This window comes from Aplidium turbinatum, chromosome 6 (genome assembly GCF_918807975.1).
Source record: "Aplidium turbinatum chromosome 6, kaAplTurb1.1, whole genome shotgun sequence".
NCBI lineage: Eukaryota > Metazoa > Chordata > Ascidiacea > Aplousobranchia > Polyclinidae > Aplidium > Aplidium turbinatum.
Genome location: NC_137477.1, coordinates 19,393,037 through 19,414,459, shown reverse-complemented (window position 1 = coordinate 19,414,459; position 21,423 = coordinate 19,393,037). Strand labels below are relative to the sequence as shown.

General features: G+C 39.9%; 1 protein-coding gene across 1 annotated transcript; it reads left to right on the top strand.

Moving 5' to 3' along the window:
- Nucleotides 1-606: 606 nt before the first annotated feature.
- LOC145772479 (coagulation factor IX-like) lies at nt 607-15,364 on the top strand. The gene is made up of 12 exons (XM_082584356.1): nt 607-853; nt 5,065-5,169; nt 5,704-5,820; nt 7,274-7,432; nt 10,180-10,307; nt 10,567-10,652; nt 11,283-11,385; nt 12,049-12,214; nt 12,617-12,772; nt 13,364-13,540; nt 14,601-14,738; nt 15,058-15,364. Exons 1-12 carry the CDS (start codon nt 607-609, stop codon nt 15,189-15,191), a joined length of 1,716 nt encoding a protein of 571 aa, XP_082440482.1. The 3' UTR covers nt 15,192-15,364.
- The last annotated feature ends 6,059 nt before the right edge of the window (nt 15,365-21,423 follow it).

Here is a 21,423-nt window from a genome sequence, read left to right as displayed (position 1 = left end):
ACTTGAACAACATCAGCGATGACGATCTCAGTAAAGATGACCTAATTGATTTGAGATTAAAAGAGTTATTACGCATTGAATTTCATTCAAAAACTGTGGAAGAATTTTGGTGCTCACAACTGCAAACCTACCCATTCATGGCAAAGCAAGCGGTTATTGTTTTGTTACCATTCATAACCACTTAACCTTTGCCAGGCAGGATTCTCAGCTCTTGTTACAATAAAAACTAAACATCGAAATCGCCTGGACGTTGAAGATGACATGCGTGTTGCATTGTCAAAAACTCAACTACAGTTCAGTCGTTTAGTTCAGGAAAGGCAACAACAGCCGTCTCATTAAATTTGCTTACATTGAAAAAGTTTCGGCATGGCACTTTGGGTCACCTTAATGTTCAAATACTGCTGACATTTCTTGAACAATTCATTCATTTTCTTATTTGAGCAACTGTTTAACCTGATATTTGCCGCAGGAGTCATAGCGGCAATACAATATGACACAGTACAGTAGTTGAGGCAAAATTTCGGTAGGGGTCCGCAGAATTAATAATTTGTCTAAAGGGGTCCGTGACAACCAAAAGGTTGGGAACCACTGCTCTAGCCGGATAGCATGGAGTATTGTCAACAACCTCACGGGTCGTTCAGCACGCCCTTCCGCCAATGCCCCGTTACTGCCAATAACATCGCATCAGAACTGGTAAAAAATGGGACCTACAAAATAGGCGATCGCAAGTTCTCCAAACTTGTAAAGAGGGAAACGTCTGATCTCTGGAAAATCCCAACACCAGACGAGGAAAGCATCTCTGATGAGTTTACGTCGGATGAGTTCACCGCTGCCCTACAATCTACTAAGACCCGTAAGGCCCCTGGTCCCGATAACATCTGCCCCGAACTTGTACTCCATGCTGGCACCGCCATGAAGTCTTGGCTGCGAAAATTCCTGTCTTCCTGCTTATGCCAACTCAAGATCTCCAAAATTTGGAGACGAGCCAAAGTAGTCGCGATCCCTAAGCCTCATAAGCCACAAGAGGATCAGAAGAGCTATCGACCTATATTTCTTCTCTGCATCCCTTTTAAAATCTTTGAACGTCTTATCTACACTTTCCAATTATACCGAACCAATTATAGACCCACTCTTGCCCCGGGAGCAAGCTGGTTTTCGACGTGGAAAATCTACTGTAGACCAAGTCACTCTCTTGACTTAAGACATCGAAGACTGCTTTGAGGCAAAGAAGAAGGCTGGTGCTGCGTTTCTTGACCTCACAGCTGCATACGACACCGTATGGCACCAAGGCCTCACCTGCAAACTGCTCCGCCTGCTCCCGGACAGGCACATGGTCCGTATGATCATGGAGCTCGTTTACAACAGAAGCTTTACTCTCACCACCGGAAGTGGTAAACCAAGCAGGTTACGACGCCTTAAGAATGGCGTCCCTCAGGGATCTGTCCTGGCCCCCCTTCTGTTTAACATCTACACCCACGACTTGCCAATCACGGTATCCGCAAAGTACGCCTATGCCGATGATTTGGCCATTCTACACTTGTCGAATCAATGGCAAACATTAGAAGGGACTCTAAACCAGGACATGTCGACACTTTCGGCATACCTCCAGAGATGGAGACTGAAGCTCAGCGAAACCAAAACAGTGACGACAGCCTTCCACTTAAACAACCGGGAAGCAACGCGTGAGCTCAAGATCAGCACCAATGGAAAAACCCTGCCCTTCTGCCCAAACCCTAAATATCTAGGGGTAGTCCTGGACAGGTCGCTCACTTACCGTCAACATTTGGAGTCACTACGCAAAAAGATCTCAACACGCACAGCTTTGCTAAGGCGTCTGGCCGGCTCTGGCTGGGGAGCCGGAGTTGATACCCTGCGCATTGCCACCATCGCGCTAGTTCACGCTCCAGCAGAATACTGTGCACCTGTCTGGAGCCGCAGTGCCCACTGCCATCAAATCGACACTGCCATAAACGACGCCTTGCGTATCGTGACAGGATGCCTGCGACCTACACCATCGGAAAATCTCCCTGTGCTTGCAGGCATCCAACCAGCTGAGCTTCGTCGCGAAGAAGCCATCCTGTCTCTCTCTCGTCGCGCTACGAACCCCAACCACTTGCTCTACTCAAGTCTCTACGAGTCTGTGAACGAGAAACCTCGGCGACTGAAATCGAGACACCCATTTGTACGTGCCGCACAACTCCTGATGAAAAGTGCTGAAGACCAATCCATCAGTGCGGCTACCTGGGCGGACCACCAATGGAGCTCGGAGTGGAAGAAGAACTCCTCAAGACTCCAAAGTTTCATCTCCGACACCAGCCACCACCCAACCGGAATGCATTTACCAAGGAAGGCCTGGGTGCGGCTCAACCGCCTGCGTACTGGCGTCGGACTATTTCGCTTCAACATGCACAAATGGGGGATGGCTCCATCCGCGATCTGTGAGTGTGGCATGGAGGAACAAACCGTAGACCACAACATTTGTAACTGCGCCATCTACCATGCGCCAAATGGTGTGCGTGGTCTGCGCGAATTGGATGACGAATCAATTCAATGGCTGCTCGACATCTGCCCAAACATCTAGACCGCGTCGCCGCCACTGCCCAAGGGTGGTAAAAGGTAGAGCCCCTCGACCCTTGAAGTGGCGAAGAACAAGGTTCAAACGAAGAAGAAGAAGAGTTGATGCTTTTCAGTCCGGAGTGTCGTTACAGTTATAGAGCATAGTGAGATTTATCTTATAATTTTCATTTTATGCATATTGCAGATTTAAGTAATTCCTGATGAGGACACACGTACGTGTCAAAAACGTTAGAATGCACCAAATAAAATGCATTTTTTCATAATTGTTTGGGGAAGGTCCCCCAGACCCCCCGCTGTTTTTTTCATATTCAAAAAACACATGGCCTAACTTTTACAAACTCATTACCTGCCATTACATGTTGGTTGCATTGTGTTAGTGTTAAAGCATTATATGGTTCTTACGAAAATACATTTCCAAAATGTAGCTTCCATGGCTCTTTTACATAAAAAGGTTCCCGACCCCTGTATTAGACTAAATACACCCCCTCAGAAATTATGAGTAGTGGTTGCGTTTTTGAAAGTATATTTGCACACACAAAATTTGGACAAATTTTGTTTGCCCCTCCCAAAAATGTTTTACTCTCCTACGGCTATGCTATTTATATTATGCTATACTTATTAATTTAATTGTTAATTAACTCGGCTATTTAAGTGAACAGTGTTTATTTCAGAATATTACAATATTTAGTTAGTTTATTGTGGGATACAAAAAAAAATTTTACTCCATTAATCTACTTCTGATACTATGCATGCCCAACATCGCCGGTTAGGTGAATAAAATATGGTTGAGCGAGCAAGCAAGCGAGAAAATTTTGCAATAATAGAAAAAAAGCTACACAAACTAAATATGCGTGGGCCCCTAGACGAAGATGGGTCTCCAGCCGGGAGATTGTGAAGCAGAAAATACGGCCTTACATGATTTAAGCCGCTGATTATATCGAGATTCTGTAGCAGTATTTTTTTTTCTTTTTTAAACATTCAAAAAACATAAAAAGACTACAATAAGTGGACCCCCAAGCCGGAAGAGACATGGAGCGGTTAACAGGGTCCTGTCTCCAGCCATCCATAAAATCAAATCGTTTTTACGTTGATTTAACGTCTGCAGGAGTTGCATCAACCTAAATATACTAAAGAGCCGGATAAGTTGCTATGAACAATTTAATGAAGAATTGAATTGCAAATTACAGCTCAAATGCAATCCAATCTTTTTGTTGTAGGCCTAGTGTAGGAGCCTCTATTCCAGGGGTTCTTAAACTGGGGTCCGTGGACCCCCAAGGGATCCGCGAACTAGTTTTAGGGGGTCCATAAATGCCCAATGGAAATCTTAGTATATAATTCCAAAACTGGAATAAATTTTTCAAAAGAAAAGAGATTGTTCAAACAACGCTGATGATTTTCCTCAGATCATCGTTACTCATTGCTTTTTACATCGCTATGCATTAGCATCGAAAACTTTCCCAACAAATTTGAAAGAAATTTTGGCTGGCAGTGTGAAAATCGCTTATTTTATCAGAACTTGTGCTTTGAACCACCGCATATTCAAGAGGTTATGTCAAGAAATGGGAGCGGAACATGAAGTTATCCTCTATAATACAGAAGTTCGCTGGCTGTCAAGAGGACAAGCTTTGAAGTGCTTTTTCTTTTTTTCTAAGTGACAAAAACATTGAACTCTCAAAGCAGTTTAACAGTGAAGAGTTATTCAAGGGTTAACTTACTTGGCGGATGTTTTTACTCATATGAATGAGGTAAATCGTTCTATTCAAGGCCCTGCCGTTACAAGTATGGACGCTTCTGAAAAACTTAAAGCTTTTCAGGACAAGTTATCTCTGTGGAAAAGGAGATTGGAGACTAACAACTATTCTAATTTTTCAACGTTGGAAGAATCGATGCTTTAAAATGGAATTGCAGTTTGTAATGCTCTACCATCTTCTCTGCACACAGACATGTGCAGACATTTGGAAGCATTGTAAAACTCTTTCAGAGGTTACTGCTTAGCCGCAGAGGATATTAAAAATACGGCATGGATACGTTACTTTTTCCTCGTTGAACTGGAATCTATCAGTGATGAGGACCTTGCAAAAGATGAGTTCATTGAACTAAGTGCAATGGAATCATTAAGAATGTCCTTCAATTTGAAAAGTATTGGCGATTTTTGGAGTTTGTTGAGGCAAGCGTATCTTCTTTTGATATTTAAAGAGAGCCATGGCTCGCATAAATTTTGTTACCAATTCGTTTTAATTTTATTGCGTTATGTCCAATTCATGCTGATCAAAAGTTTCTCGAACTAGGCCACAAATTAAAAGGGGGTCCACGAAAATCAAATTTTTTTTTAAGGGGTCCGCGTTAAAAACAGTTTAAGAACCCCTGCTCTATTCCATTGTCATATTTCGTTATCGATGACGTAACCAACAAAACGTTTTCAAAGGTTAAAGGTTAATGCGTTGTCGACAGCAGGAACAAAGCTAATTGGTTTTGTGTTATGTTTAGGTGCTTGTGACGATTCCCTTCCCGAATGTCCACTTCATAAACACAACTGTGGTAACCACATTATTGACAGATATTGCCCGAATACGTGCGGGGTATGTCCAAATGGTAAGCGGCAGGAAAACCATTCACAGAGAATATTCACTTTGGATAAATTTGACTCTCTTGCAGGATTTCAATTTTTTCTTCGGCAACTCAATTTATTGTGGATCATATCAGTAGCTTACACCCAGCCTTCTGTCATATGATCCACAATAAAATCCCAGTCAGTAGCTTACACCCAGCCTTCTGTCATTTGTCTTCTCTGTTGAGTTAATCGTTGAAGAACAAGTTGAGATGATAAGGAGTGAACATTTTGAATCTAGTTTCAAGCTATGATAAGTTCCAATAATCGTAGAAAATTAAAAAAAAAAACATTGATTCTCAATCCTGAAAAACGTAAGTTGTGCACTTGCCCAGTCGCAACCTCATTCACTTGAAAGACATTGCTGGCCTGCTAGTGCCATGTATTTGTTTTAAGTAGAAAAAAACTATTCACAAAGGAAAACGTCAACACAACATTAAGTAATTGCCAATGAAGATTAGAATCACTCCATGAAGTGTCATTCATTTAAGTAGAATCAACTATCGTACTTCTAACAGATTCCTGCGCAATAGAAAATGGAGGTTGCAACCATTTGTGCACGGAAGTTGAAGACATTGCTCTGTGTACATGTCTGCCGGGATTTAGGTTGGACAATGACTCAAAAACGTGCATAGGTAATGGATAATTTGGAGGTTATTTCAGCTTAACCCGAAATAACGTAAAGTCCAATATAAATATCATTTTACAAAAACGTTATTTGGCAAAGTGGATGCGTTGGCATATGTGGGACGTGGGTGTGGTTCGGTTTTGGAAAGTTTTTGAATCAAGGTTAATGTGTGGATATTTTTATTAATAACCATGCTACTTTGAATTGCTTTCGATACAACAAAATTAGTCATTTTTACATTGATTCAACGTCTGCAAACGTTGATTAAAGTTGATTAATTTTGCCGTCTGGGTTGAGCACCAAAGGCACAAATATCTTTGAGTCTGAAATAATTTTAAAATTAACCAAGCCTTTAAGTTAGGCGGACAACAAGAAAGCTTTAGGCTATGTGCAACTTTTTTAACGATAAGTAGACTTACTTTTGATAGAATTAATCTTGTGGTTCCGCATTTATATAGGCATTATAGCCTACAGTTTATTGTCAGCAAATATCTTCCCTAAGCTCAATCAGGGACCTTGAAAGGATGATTTTGATCCTGTAGGGCAGGGCTACTCAACTAGCGGACCGCGGTCCGAATCTGGATCTTTTGAGTGTTGATAGTGGACCTCGGGCTTCCGGAAGAATAACTTCATTGTCACGTTTCAGGGTCTCTTTAAACAGATTTCTACTGGGAGGAAGCATTTTTTTGTGATTATCCTAGTAGCTGGGGGCGAAGCCCCCCAGAGCCCCCAACACTTTATCAAAAATCCTAGTTGAGTTACATTTTACCTTAAAAAAGATTCGGTACCAATATTGATACTTTAACTTTGGTGGTTGCGTATGAAATTACTTATTTACCGGACCGCTAAAAGCATTCAATTTACCACACTGGGCCCTTATTAACATCAGTGGAGTAACCCTGCTGTAGGGGTAGGCTACTAGGCTACTCAAAATCCTACTATTTCAGAAACACGCCTGTTTCTTTGTTTACACACGAAAATTATCAAACACACGTTTAATTACATACTTTATCTTTTTCTGTTTTAACGAAATTAATCTCCAGAATGATTTCTTACTTCGTTAGCCTAATTTTTTTTTTACTTGTTTTACTAATCTATTTTGTTAGTTTGTACGTCGTGGTATTGCTTTCATAATTGTGCGCAGTGAGTTGTTGTTAAATATGGAGCTGTCATTGAAATGTGTTGCTCAAGCACAAGTTCCTTTGTTCACAAGGTCAAGGACTTAACCAACTGAGCTATTGGGTCGGACTTGTTGACAGTCACCTGCACATACTCTAATTTGTAATGCGAACAATCTCCTTTAGGTATTTGATCTTAGAAATGGGAAAAACTTGTTTTTGTGAAAATGGCCCCAATCCGCTTTGAAAAAATATGTAGGCTAGCCTCCTTTTGATAAAACTTCTTATGATTTATTTTAATCATTTAAATATTTTAGTTATTTATTAGTTGTTATTTTTTAGATATTGATGAATGCACAGATGGACCAAATCCATGCTTTCTTCCGATCCCTGGCTATTGTGTGAACACAGAAGGTTCCTTTTCGTGTCAAACCTACAAGTGTTTTGAGTTTGGCTATATGAACTATTATAGAAGCGGCGAATGCTGTAGACTGAGAAATAGTACGTTTGGGCTACTTTACGCTACTTAAAACAAAGAAAATAATTTTATTCTGTTTACTTGTTCGCGTTTTCAAAAATACTGCAGTTAGTTTGTGCGTTTTTCACCACAATTTTTGTTTCTGTCAGTTTACAATATTGTTTAAAAGTCTCTATTAACTAGTTGCCGCAGTATACTTGCCCCTTTATCTTACTTCTTACTATGTTGGGTAGCTGGGACACTAGGGTGGCTCTTAAAATTGAGTTTTTGAATTTTGCTTGGGACACCCTTTCAAATGGTGAGGTTGTCAGAAAAAATAACTCTTGCAATTTTTGTTTAAATGTGAAGTTGATTTAGAGGTGGCCCTCTCCCCCTAAAGTTCTGTGCCTCCCTCGAAATACCAAATCTGCGTATCTCGAAAACCACTTGAAGCTAGAGAATTAAATAATGCAGAAAACATGGTTTTCTATCTGCTTTCTGAACATTGAATGCATCTATCTTAAGCAGAAAAGCAGTTATTTAGAAAAAACGCATTTGACCAAATCTTGATTTTTACAACCTTTTTTGTGACCACGAAACCGTCTACAAAATTTCGTATTTTTGTCTTAATTTTTGCACCTTAGAGAGAACGCTGGTAACAATATTCATTTCAAAATGTAATTCTGGTCAGTATGTAGTGTACTGCAAGAAGCGATATTATCGACAATATTTTATATATTGCCTTGCGTATCGTGGCAGGATGTCTGCGACCTACACCATCGGACAATTTCCCTGTCCTTGCAGGCAACCAACCAGCTGAGTTTCGTCGCGAAGAAGCCATCCTGTCTCTTTCTAGCCGCACTACGAACCCCAACCACTTGCTCCACTCAAGTCTCTACGAGTCTGTGAACGAGCAATCGAGCATCCTCGGCAACTGAAATCGAGACACCCATTTGTATGTGATGCACAACTCCTGATGAAAACCGCTGAAGACCAATCCATCAGCGCGGCTACCTGGGAGGACAACAAATGGAGCTCAGAGTGGAAGAACTCCTCAAAACTCTAAAGTTGTATCTCCGACACCAGCCCCCATCCAACCGGAATGCATAATTCGCCAAGGAAGGCCTGGTGCGGCTCAACCGCCTGAGTACTGGGCTACTGGAGTAAGACTATTCCGCTCCAACATGCACAAATGGGGGATGGAACAAACCACAGACCACACCATCTGTAACTGCGCCAAATGGTGTGCGTGGTCTGCTTGAACTGGATGACGAATCAATGGATCAATGGACGAATCAAAGGATTGCTGCTCAACATCTGTTCAAGCATGTAAACTGCATCGCCACTGCCCAAGGGTGGTAAAAGACAGAGCCCCTTGACCCCTGGAGTAACAAAGAAGGTTTAAACGAAGAAGAATCGACAATATTGTTCTTGTTGGAATTTGGAAACAGTTTCCTGTGTTCAGTAACAACTTGCAAAAGAAACTGAAGTTGGTACTCATCTTCAGTTAAGATTTTGTTAAAATCCTGGATTAGACTTAGAGCAACTCCTCTCTCTGCTCTGTCATTGACTACTGAAAGTCCCTTCGCCATGTGAAAAGCTTGAATAAATGCACCATCTTCAGTCCAATGAGCAGGATCCTTTGAAAGTATAATAATTATTGCTTCATTTTCACCCCAAGCCATTTTGAATTAGAGGTGCAATACTGTTCTAGACCCTTATTGCTAAGAAACGCATCTACTTTGATGCTTGGTCTCCTTGGTGGACGTTCTCCTGTTTCATGGGCGAAACACGTGTCTGTCGCTGTCAATTCTTGCTACAAATCGGCTGCCGAGAAACATATTGTTGATTGGAAAGTCTGAATGGCTAGCGTGGAAGCTACACCGTTATGGTTGGCGAATCGCAGTTGCTCGCTGTACTAGTGAGTGCTCAGCCTTGTGCTGATAGCCCGGAAGAACGTCCCTTTCTTCACAATGGTTGCCACCATTAGCTTTTTACTTTCCACAGACAATCGAGAGTCAAACAAGGCTTGTCCAACCATTTCTTCGGACAGATACCATAAATGCAGACCAAGCTTTTTGCATAAATCGCCTTCGCCATCCAACAAGTGCGATGCATAACACCTCAGAAGCTTGAAAGCGGATTTCACGCTCAGGAGTTTCTCCAAGGAAGCTGACAAAAAACGGGCATTTTAGCTATGCATGAATGCATAAAAGTTTAGGAATACTTATTTCGTTTATTGCTTTACCAGTTTTACAGGTTAGCTTATGAACTTTGCTTATTGAATAGCTTGCGCCACACTACTTGTTTAGCACTGTTTTGTGCTAGAATACCGAAAACAGGTTTTTTCTAAATAACTGCTTTTCTACTCAAGATAGATGCAATCAGTGTTCAGAAAGTAGATGGGAAATCATGCTTTCTGCATCTTTTGACACAAAAACCGTATCTCTAGCTCAAGCAGTTTTTGAGATATGCAGATTTGGTATTTTGGAGAAGGGCGCAAAACTTTAGGGGGGGAGGGCCACCTCTAAATCAATTTCAAATTCAAAAATTTTTTGCAGGAGTTATTTTTTCTGACAACCTCACCTTTTAAACGGGTGTCCCACACAAAATTCAATTTTTTTTCATTTTTTGCCAAATAAGAGCCACCCTACTGGGACACCCAGAGCTTTTCCAGGAACTCAACTCTGCTTTACCTTGGTGAGAGAGATTTACACAAATTTATAATTTCTTTGTGCATGTAGTTTTGTGTATACAAGTGTTTGACCAAAGTGTTTATTTTTTTATTCAGGCACATGTGGCCTTACTAAAACCATTGATAAACATATCACCAAATACAACGCTATCGTCACGAGAACAGGAACTTATCGCAGAATCTTGCGAGGAATTGATGCAGCGCTTACAGCTTGGCCTTGGCAGGTAGCCTACAAACAAGATTCGTGTAATGGCAGGAAGACTTGACATGCACATTGCACAGTGCAGGGTGCACGCAACCATTGTGAAGTCACAATTATTTTCTGATGTGACTTTCTTGGGGAATTAAGTTCTTAAAAATCACACTGCTCATGGTTTGATATAATGTTTAAGCTTTTTTGCTTGTGATAGCCTAAGTGAAAGTAAAGCATGCTTTTGCTGCATTTACCCGCACCTTCATTTTAAATTTACTAGTGTTTTTTAGGCTCAAGTGTTGTTCCGTGGTGGTGCCCATTGTGGAGCTACACTGATATCCAACCGCTGGTTAGTTGGTGCCGCCCATTGCTTCATGTAAGCCCTAACCGGTATTTCCATATTTTGTATTATTCAGCTTAATGTAACATTTACAGTCTTTTTCATCGTTTGTGCAGTTAATTTTGATATTTTGTTTTACAAATGACAGGTTTTTGTGTTTTGGAAAAGTTCTTTCTGCCATAGTTTAGTCATTATATAAGCGCAAGCATATAAGGGCTAAGGCTATCTATAAAAGCAATATTGCGTTGTTGCGGCATAACGCACAAATTTACAAAAAATATAGCTTGAATAACCCTTTTCCTTTTGAATCAATTTCTCTCGGTGAGTTTACCAATGTACACGTTTAGAATTAAGATATTACTTTTTACAACAGCACCATTTGTCAGTTTAAAAAAAAAAGCATTTTAAAAGCAAACATCATAATTGCACATGTGCATTGTAGTACCGTAAGTCACTAAAAGCGCGAAAACAACGTTAAGTTTTATTGCCGTTAGATCGCCAAATAATACTGCAGGTATAATGTGTTTTTATAGCTATGTGTCTGTCACAAGTTGCTCTCAAAGTTATACAAACCAAAGAGCGTCAGCGCAGCCGCATGGAGTCGCAACTGAGCACATTATTAGCTTACCCTGAATCCACTTTTTAACTTGATACCATGTATTTCAGTGATCACTCATACACTCTCATGCACGTATATCTGGGCCAGATCAGGAGCGCTACTTTTCAAGAGATTGATAGATCGCGTAGACAGCAACGACGAATACTTCAGGTGTCATATCTGTGTGTTTGTAAGCAAATCAACGACATATCAAAGGAAATGACAATTTTGACAGAAAAGTTCAAATAGTTTTAACTCTGTTCGATTATGAGCTTCATTCACATTTTATACATTTAGTCATAGGCTACTGTTTTATAACTTTTCATCATCACGTGCCGTCTCCAAGCCAAAGGTTGGCTGTCAATTGCTTCCACACGTTACGTTCATCCGCTACTCTGCTTGCTTTTCCGATGCTTGACAAGTCAGCCCGCTATTTTACACCATCTTCCCAATTTCATCTATTTCTTCCCATGCACCTCTTTTCTTCCAGCATACGTTCAATAACCAATAGATGTAGCTGCCCTGCCTATCCTCTCAAAATATAATCCGCTTATACCTTTTAACAGACGTAAACTATTGTTTCGATTTTATTGTGCAGTAGGCTATGTGCACTACTGTAGCCTAATACGTATGCTATCTCCAAATTATTTGAAAGAGAAGGATGCTGGTAGGCCTACATAACTCCTTCATTTTAGTTCATCAAAATACGAAACTTGAAGTTAACCATTTGCTCAATAATTTCCTGATGCTTCGAACTTACTTGAACCAATCTTCTAAGGCTGGAAAAGAAACAAGGTAGGCTACTGGATAATTCTTAGTTTGTCTTTGTTGCAGATTATAACGCACAAGGACTACTACGATAGATACAATAACGACATTGCGTTAATCGAGATGGACGAAGCAGTTGAATACAATGACATCATCAGCCCAATTTGTTTACCGTGTGGTGAAGTCCCTGATGCAGGAAACAAATGCTGGATTACTGGGTTTGGAAAAACAGGTGAAAAGCTCACGAGTTTATAATTAAACTTGTTTTATTCGGTAGTATGGCCGGGTTAGGCAAATGTCAACGCTGGCTTAGCCTACCAAGTAACTAAACGTTTATGAGAATAAATCTGCTTAAACTGCTGTTACGTGGGCCCGGAAAAATTTCAAAAGAATCAAGTCAAGCACACGTTGGGGTCCACCTTTCGTGGAGATGTAGCACGAACAAGAGAAGGCCAAGTATATGTCCGAGATTAGAGCAACTAAACTCAGTAGCTCTTCTCAAAATATATGATATACAGTAGGATACCGGTAGAAATAAAGTTTCCTTAATTGTTAATTAAAACGATATGCTCTTTTTTACAAACTAATTGCCTCTTTGTTTCGCACTAGACTATGTGTAACTTGTGGTTTGTAGAAAAGGGCCCAGGAACACCTGAAACCTTACAAGAAGTTGATGTACCCATAGTAGAGCATGAAACTTGCAAAGTAGCGTACAGTGGAACTTATGCCATCAACAGAAATACCATGATATGTGCAGGTTACCCAGAAGGTGGCAAGGATGCGTGTTTAGGTAGGTTTGTTCTTGGTTGCATACTTTTTTGACCCTGGTGAAGGATTAGAATCATATCGGATTGACGTTTTATAGGCTACTGAATTAACTCGCAACAACGTGTCATGCCACGAAATATATTTGTTTTTCTATAGAAAGTTTGAGAATGATGCGTTGCCAAGTATCGAGATATATGGGGCTGAAGACAAAGAGTGTCAATTTAAAAAAAAAATAAGTAGTAGGCTACTGAGTAAATTCAGTACGGTAATCATAAACAGGAATGTAATACCCAGAATGCGGTATGGTGTCATTGATATCTAGTAACTACGTTTTGGAGTCGCCCATTCAGAATTATAACTGATGATAAAAACAAAGAAAAAAACAATCCAGACAGCCACTTTATCTAGCCCAGATCAGTACCCGATCTGGTAAAGATCTGGACCAGATAAAAACAAAAACAATCCAAATTATGCTACTTTATCTGGCCCAGATCTGGTCAGATCAGTACCTAATTTGGTAAAGACCTGGACCAGATAAAGTGGCTGTCTGGGAAGAGCGTTCGAAATGTTTCAAAAATTTTTTACAGTTTTTTCCCATCTAAATTTTTTTCAGGTGATTCAGGTGGTCCGTTGGCATGCCAACGTAATAATTCGTGCGAGTGGTATCTTGCTGGGGTGACGTCATTTGGCAGGGGGTGTGGCTTGCCAGGATTTTATGGCGTTTACACTAATGTTGTTAATTATGAGTCTTGGATACGTGAAACACTCGGCGATGAACTCGAATCGTGTGGTAGGTGCATGGCTTTTGAGTTTCTTTGCAGGAGCCTAAAATTGAATGCATTTCACGCGACAAACTTTTGTGTTTCTCTTAACTATATCATCATATTGCAATTAAAAATTGAAAAAACTTAACCATTATTTGCTTGATTAAAAAATGTTTGTTGGGTAGCTTAGCCTATTTGTAAAACATCCCGTACGTTCTCAATATGCTTGGTCGGATAGCTATCGGTAAGTTAAGCGATCGCGTTATGGAGAGTTGCAATAAAATCTATTATACCCTATTGATGGTAGAGCCTATATTTAGGAGTAAAATGGTTGGAACGCTTGGTCAATCTAATGTAAAGTTCAAAACGTATTGATTTTATTTTACAAATTCCTGGCTACGCTGCTTGTGGCCTACACTCTGTGACGCTGTAACTTACAATAAAATTGCTACTCATACGCCAATTAACGCTTACACCATTTGGTCACAGCGGTAAACCATAATCTCTTCGTGGGAAAATTGTAACATAAAGTTCCCGGATCCGTTCGTCTGTATGTAATGACCGAAAAAAAAACACTCCTTCGAAACGTCTATTCAAAATTGTATTCCTGTAAAATTAGCCCGCGGCTATCGAAAATCGGGGTGCAACACCGTACACCACTAAAACTTGTCACTACAGAACAGATTACTTAGATAAAAGACGGAAAATTTGTCCAGCTGGCAAGCACCAAGCAAACAGTTAAATATGCGACTGACTTCCAACAAACAATTTTACGAATAACCAGAATGATAGCAATATCTCAAATGCACGTACGCAGTACTGTGACGCAATAATGAAAGACAATTATGAAGTCATTCAAACAGGTGTTCAAAGCGGCTGCAATATTTTATCAGGTGTTACGAACGATGGTGCAATATTTGGACATTTTCTAGCAATTTCCATGACGTAAGATGCCAGCTAGGTTAAGTGGACCATAACGGTTTTTATATGACGTTTGATTTGGTGAACAAAATTGTCGGGAACACCATTCAACAAAACCATTTCGATACCCGGTGGTCCATATAAGATGGATATTCATTTGTGCAGGTGTTGAGGAAAGCAGCGCTTGTCAAGATTTTGAAAACCATGACGATGAATGCTACGACAAGTTAGACCTCTGCGACGAGTTTCCTTACTATATGGAAGCAAAGTGCAAGTTAGCTTGTTGCCAAGCACAACACAAAGGTTGGAGTTTTAAATCAACACAAAAATGAGCATAAATTTTTTTCAGAATGCAGTAGGCTAGCCTATCCCGCATGCGGTAGCCTATTTAAATTATATTGACTGGATATGACTTTGCCAGATGAAACATAGCCTATGTCGGATGGGCTAATGACTGGCCCTCGAAAAGTTACGAATGTTACAGTAGGCCTAGAAATTAAGCAGTAGCCTAATTCAGAGCACAATAGACTTAAGCTTTTTCTAGCTAGACGTTCAACTTGTTGGATATAATTCGAAAATAACACGTTAAGCTTGGTCATCAAACTATATTTATCTTTTTCAGAACTGCCCTCATCGTTTTGTCGCGACAATCCTGAAATAGCTTCTCTCTGCCTGGAATACGCAAGATTTTGCAGAGTTCCTATTTTTGAAAGCTACATGAAAGAAAACTGTAAAAAAGCGTGCAAATTTTGTTGACGTTTATCTGGGTTTTTTTACAGCAATTTTTAGGTACCGTGACTCTTTTATAAACTTCTATGCATCTGCACAAATGGGTAGGATAACTCTACTGAACAAAAACTGGTTGATTAGGCTTATCACCAACAATTCCCGATATTTGTAAAACATTTAAGGATTGATCTTATCAAAAAATAAAGAGCCCAAAATGTAGATACCAAACTCATGTTCAGCAAACAAACGTTTCAAATACTATACTGAAGATGTAGACAGGATAGTTTTCGAAACGTTTGTTTGCTGAACATGAGTTAGGTATCTACATTTTGGGCTCTTTATTTTTTGATTAGATTAACCAGGCGTTCCAACCATTTTGCTCCTAAATTTAAGGATTGCTTCATGACAAATAGTTTTTTTTGCGACTGAGCATGATCCTTATCAACCTACCGTCAGCTTCATTCAGAGTTGATTGATTTTATTACAATAATGTTCAATTGTTCACTACAGTACAGCTGCTTAAAATGAAGCAGGTAAGCTGCTGCTATGGATGATAGCCAACACTCTGAAGTTTCTGCGAAGATCTAATAATCATTGTGTTATTCCCGCCTATTGATGGTACCTTCGAAAATTTTTGGAAAGCTTAAGAAATAAAAGGATCTGTGGTAAATTAGTGAATAGCTTAGTGATTAATTAAGACTTTGTGTGACAAATTTTACCAATGTTAAGTCGGTACCACCTGTGATTGCTTTCCTTTGTTTAATGGCTGCTAAATATTCACATTAGAGCCAAGTGGATAAGTTATAGCAGTGCAAAGCATCTGTTGCGATTCAGTGCAGTACCCGCTTATCAACATCTGCAGACGCTGAATCAATGTAAAAAATGATTGATTTACTGTCTGGGGAGGAATCTACTGTTAACAAAATGTACCAAAGTTTCCAAACATAAATTAAATCGGAAAAATAGTTTTTTTCTTTGAATAGTTTATCTTAAGATTTACATGAACCTTCAAACATCATTGTTTCTAAAATAGACTGATGACGAATGACAGACTCACTTTTTCTGATTCTATGGAATCAGTGAGACGGAAATTTAAAATGTTATTTCACTATTGGTTTTGTTGCATTTTTAGATCTTTTTTTATTATTTAATATCAACATTCCATTCTCTATTTTTTAAAACGTCGTGTATCGTACCTACAGTATATTATAATCTTGTTACTAATCAAACCCACTTGTAAGGAATAATCATTATAGCATTTAAGTCAAGTAGTACAGTATTTCGTTTTGTGTTTACCTTTAGAGGCTATGCCAAATAAAAGCACTTACCAGTACCTACAGGAGTGGAGTTAATTCTTTGTGTGCTAAAATTCCCAGCTGTAAACTTGTGATAACATGAAATAAATTTAATACAAAGTGTAATATTAGATCAAATTAGGGGTGTAGTAGCAATTTCATAGATGCTAGAGCTCTGCAGGGCATGAAAAAATAATAATTTCCCAATAAGTTTTACTTATACCAGTGTTGCCGGGTCCTTTTCGAAATTCCATCAAACTCCGACAGCACTACACTAACGAATCAAACTGCTTGTTAGTTTAAAGCAATTTCCCAAATTTCAACTGCTACATGAATTGCATGATACAACATGCAAAACGTCTATAGATGTGTGTGCTGTTTCAAGAATGGTCCTATGCTACGAAATAAATTGCAGTGTTTATTACGTGTAACTAGCATTAGCCTACTGGTACTAACTGTGCAAACAACATCAATTCTTAAAATGGAAAAAGTTAACAACCAGAAACAATGTCCTGCCTGTACCTATGCATATTCTATTTCTTTTTTATTTAGTTCAGTTGCTTTTACTTTTGACAATCACAGTGAAACAGTGCCAACATAATAAATAGTAGAGGTTTATAATAAGATGACACGATAGCGACAAAACGTGAAGGTTAACATGAATGAGGCCGAAGTATGTGAATAAGGTGAACAATTTTCCACGGTCACAAAATTTTCAGAAAAGTTTAAGATTAAAAAAAACAACAATTTATCAATCAATTAGAAATTGAAAATATAATAATCATTTCGAGCTTTGTTTCGGTCGACTCTTGGGATCGGGTGGCATGGAGAAATACCATTAGACAAAATAGACATTCGTTGGCATCCAACCCTCACAATACATATCCATTATAGATTAGGATGTTTCATTTTTTTTTATGATTTTTGAAACCAAAAATGCTTGGGGTCTAATCAGATCTGGTTTTGGTCACTTACAGCCGATCCAAAATATTTTTCAATCGGACGACTTTTAGAGGGTGTAGGCCTACACTGTACACTACAGCCCCCACAAAGTTTGAAAAATTGAAGCGTGGGAAAATTTGCAGGAAGTATGCGATATATCGGTAGTGGAAGAAGATAGGAAGACGTGTAAGGTGTCAACTTGTGCGGAATGGCCAGCTTCATACCTGCGCTAAAAACATTTTACTACGCTACCTGCAACAAAAAAACAACAACAGGTTTTGTTAATTATGCCATGACCTAACAATGCAAGATTGCGGGTGGACGAAAAATGTGATGATGACATCTCTGCTTCCGATTTTATGCTGCTTCACTACGATGGTCGAAATGTGAATGGTATGGATCGTTATGTGTTTTTGGTTCAGACGCACGAGCGAGCAAAGAACGAACCTATTGAAAAAGTTATCGGAAAAAAAAGAAAAAAAAGACTAACAGTGATGCGGAAGCAAATGTTTAAGCCTGTGGTTATCGACCACTTGTCAAATCTGTTGAAACAGTTTTAAAAGTATTTTCTTCCAGAATTAAACAATGCCAAACTAGATTGGATCCAAAACCTATTTTGAATACAAAAACAAAATACCGAGCACCTTTCTTCCAAATCTCAGGTCCAGGAATAACATGCTGATCTATTTTCTGACTCTACGTTGTGGCTTGAATTTTCTGAAAAAAGTTTCACACTTTTTGGCTGGTTAAAGCGGAATATCTATTATTATAGGCCTAATTATTTCACTCAGCAGTGACTGCACTCCTGTTATGTTCACGCGTCTGTGCGAGTCAACGTTATCAAAGTTGACGACAATCGCAAGAAAATACCGTTCCAGACAAAACAAGACTGAAACCGCCTTGAGTCAACGTTATCAAAGTTGACGACAATCGCAAGAAAATACCGTTCCAGACTAAACAAGACTGAAACCGCCTTGAGACCAACAGTAACAAACATTGAGCAACGACTAGATTTGCTTTGCAGCAGAAAGCAGTCGTAGCCTACTCATCACACAGAATAAATGTGTTTTCGCTTGTGTTTTGTTTCCAATAGGCTACCTGGCTACGTGTAAAGTAGCAGGTTTTTATACCCCGTAAAGTCAATGAGACCATTCTCAGAATTGGTAAATTATCTGATAGCCTATAAATTCAATATGGCAATCCAAGATGGCTGCCAAAACAATTAAAAATATACAATAGCAATGTATTGTTTATTAAAAAACCCGGTAAATTTCTATATATATTTGTGTAAACTGAATAGGCATAAAGAGTTTATGCGATGTGGTCATGTACACTTGTACCGTTTTTGGGATTGCCGGTTGAATGCTTCTGACTAAGAGTGGCTGACAACGACACTAGATTGTTGGCATCAGAAAGTACATCTTGTATTACGCCACGTGTGAAGCGATCAAGGCGGATTCAGAAACGTCACTGACTTCTCGTGGTGAGAGCGTAGATCGAAAAAGGAAAATTCATACCTAGTTTCTTAATTTATATGCGAAACAATATTCATCCGCGGGTTGCCAGGCGCAAAGCTAATTAAATAATAATTGAAACTTGAAAGGGCTAAACAGTAGAATTATGGAATTATGAGAACGTTGGACTGCACTACAGAATGATCGCTGGTGACAAATAAAAGACAGCAGTCGGTACATACGTTGGCCCCAGTCAAAGCGACATTGAAACGTAGGAGAGATGTCGTGAATGACGAAAACATTAAGTTATGATTTAGGGTTAGAAACTAAAATTGAACACTGGGGCGCAACTGTAAAATCAGCCATGAGAGAAAAATATTTACAAGCGTTTTTAGAGAAAAAATTAAGCATGTATACAAACAGGTAAGCGTCCATGGCTGTCCATGTCCCGCCTCCGAAGAGATAGGACCTGACACCCATGGAAGCAAACCAGAATAGTAAAAAAAAATGTATGTAGCCTAACGGTGTGCGCGCGCGCGGTTGTGCGAGACAGGATGTTCTAAAGTCATACTATTAGTTCGAGTATTTTGATGAGGGAGGACGAGACAGCAGTTGATGTGGAAGTTCGATGACATATGATGAGCACGACAGCAGTTGATAAGCAGTTCAGTTAGTAGTCCATTGATGGATGACGAGCACGAAAGCTGTTGAGTTGTGAGTCCGTTGATGTGTGCCGAATATGACACGAAAGAGGCCAGCTTGTATAGTTGCAAGCTGTGTGACCTGCAGCCATTGCATGTCGAAAGTGGCGCAAGTAGCGGCACTGGTTTGGTTGACGTCGTGGTGTGCTTCTGACATGGAGAAGGCTTGAGACGTCGTGGTGTGCTTCTGACGCAGAGAAGGCTTGAAGGATGGACAATGCAGCAATTGCATGTCGAAGGTTGTGTCGCAAGTAGCGGCAGACATGGGGTTTACCATGTTGGAGTTGCGTCGGTGGCTGTGGATAGCCGTATTGAAATCATCTCCGTGGAGGCATCTCGTGGTTGAGGCATCTCATGTTGAGGAATGTGATGAGGGACTGTGCAAGTCGTGTAGAACATGGGGTGCTGTGGTGCCATGTTGAAGTGGTCTCATCAGTGAGCTTGTCGTGACATCATCGTGGTGCTGTAGTCTATTGAAGTCCCTTGAAGTCGCGCATCAAGTCTCGCAGCAACCGTGTTGATGGGCACGTCTGAAACAAAATTGATACAAAGTAGCGTCCGCTAGCAAGTAACACATACCCAGTATAAGGACACATAACAAAAAAAAATGGCGATACATGCGGGCATACAAGTTGTTAAATTTGCAAGGCATGACGTGGTCATGGCGACAAATGCCGGCTGATGATAGGTAGGAAACTAGACATGAAAGTATGAGAGTCGTAGTACATAGGTACTGAGTAGGCTCAGCACTCATTAAAAAAAACGACAAACACAAGCATAAAAAAATGTTGTAATGACGTAGCATGACGTACGTGGTCATGGCGGCAAATGCCGGCTGATGATAGGTAGGAAACTAGGCATGAAACTATGAGAGTCGTAGTACATGGGTACTGAGTAGGCTCAGCACTTATTAAAAAAAGCGACAAACACGAGCTTAAAAAGTTGTTGTAACGTCACATGACTGTAGTTAAATGGGTGACGATAGAATGGATGCAGTTTTCGCGTCTTGCCCAGGACGGTAAATTACAGTAGAATTCAGTTGTTAGGCATATAGTTGGGTTTGTTGTGGCATAGTAAACACAGAAAGTACATGACGTTGTCATGGCGTAAGCTTAGATAGGCCTACTTAGGCAAAATGGAATACAAAACAGCAACACGAGTTGCGGCAAGATGACGTTAAGTATAACACAAGATGGCAGTAGGCTTAAGTACATATGTACCGACTGCTGTCTTTTATTTGTCACCAGCGATCATTCTGTAGTGCAGTCCAACGTTCTCATAATTCCATAATTCTACTGTTTAGCCCTTTCAAGTTTCAATTATTATTTAATTAGCTTTGCGCCTGGCAACCCGCGGATGAATATTGTTTCGCATATAAATTAAGAAACTAGGTATGAATTTTCCTTTTTCGATCTACGCTCTCACCACGAGAAGTCAGTGACGTTTCTGAATCCGCCTTGATCGCTTCACACGTGGCGTAATACAAGATGTACTTTCTGATGCCAACAATCTAGTGTCGTTGTCAGCCACTCTTAGTCAGAAGCATTCAACCGGCAATCCCAAAAACGTTACAATGGTGCCCCCGAGTAAATTTTCTGAACTCAAGACCTTCAACCAAGACATCAACGCCACCTGGTAATGTACCACGTTTTTGCAATTTTTTTTAACTTTTTGTAATCATCTAGTGTAGCCTATAGGTAATTGCCGGCTGTACTTATTATCAATCTCCCCATTATGCATCGATTTCCTAATAACTACAAAGTTTATAATATGTCATGATGTCTCTCTGCGCTCACGTCACCTTGTACATTTTTTTTTACTCAGGCCTAAGCCTACTGCCACCTTGTGTTATACTTAACGTCATCTT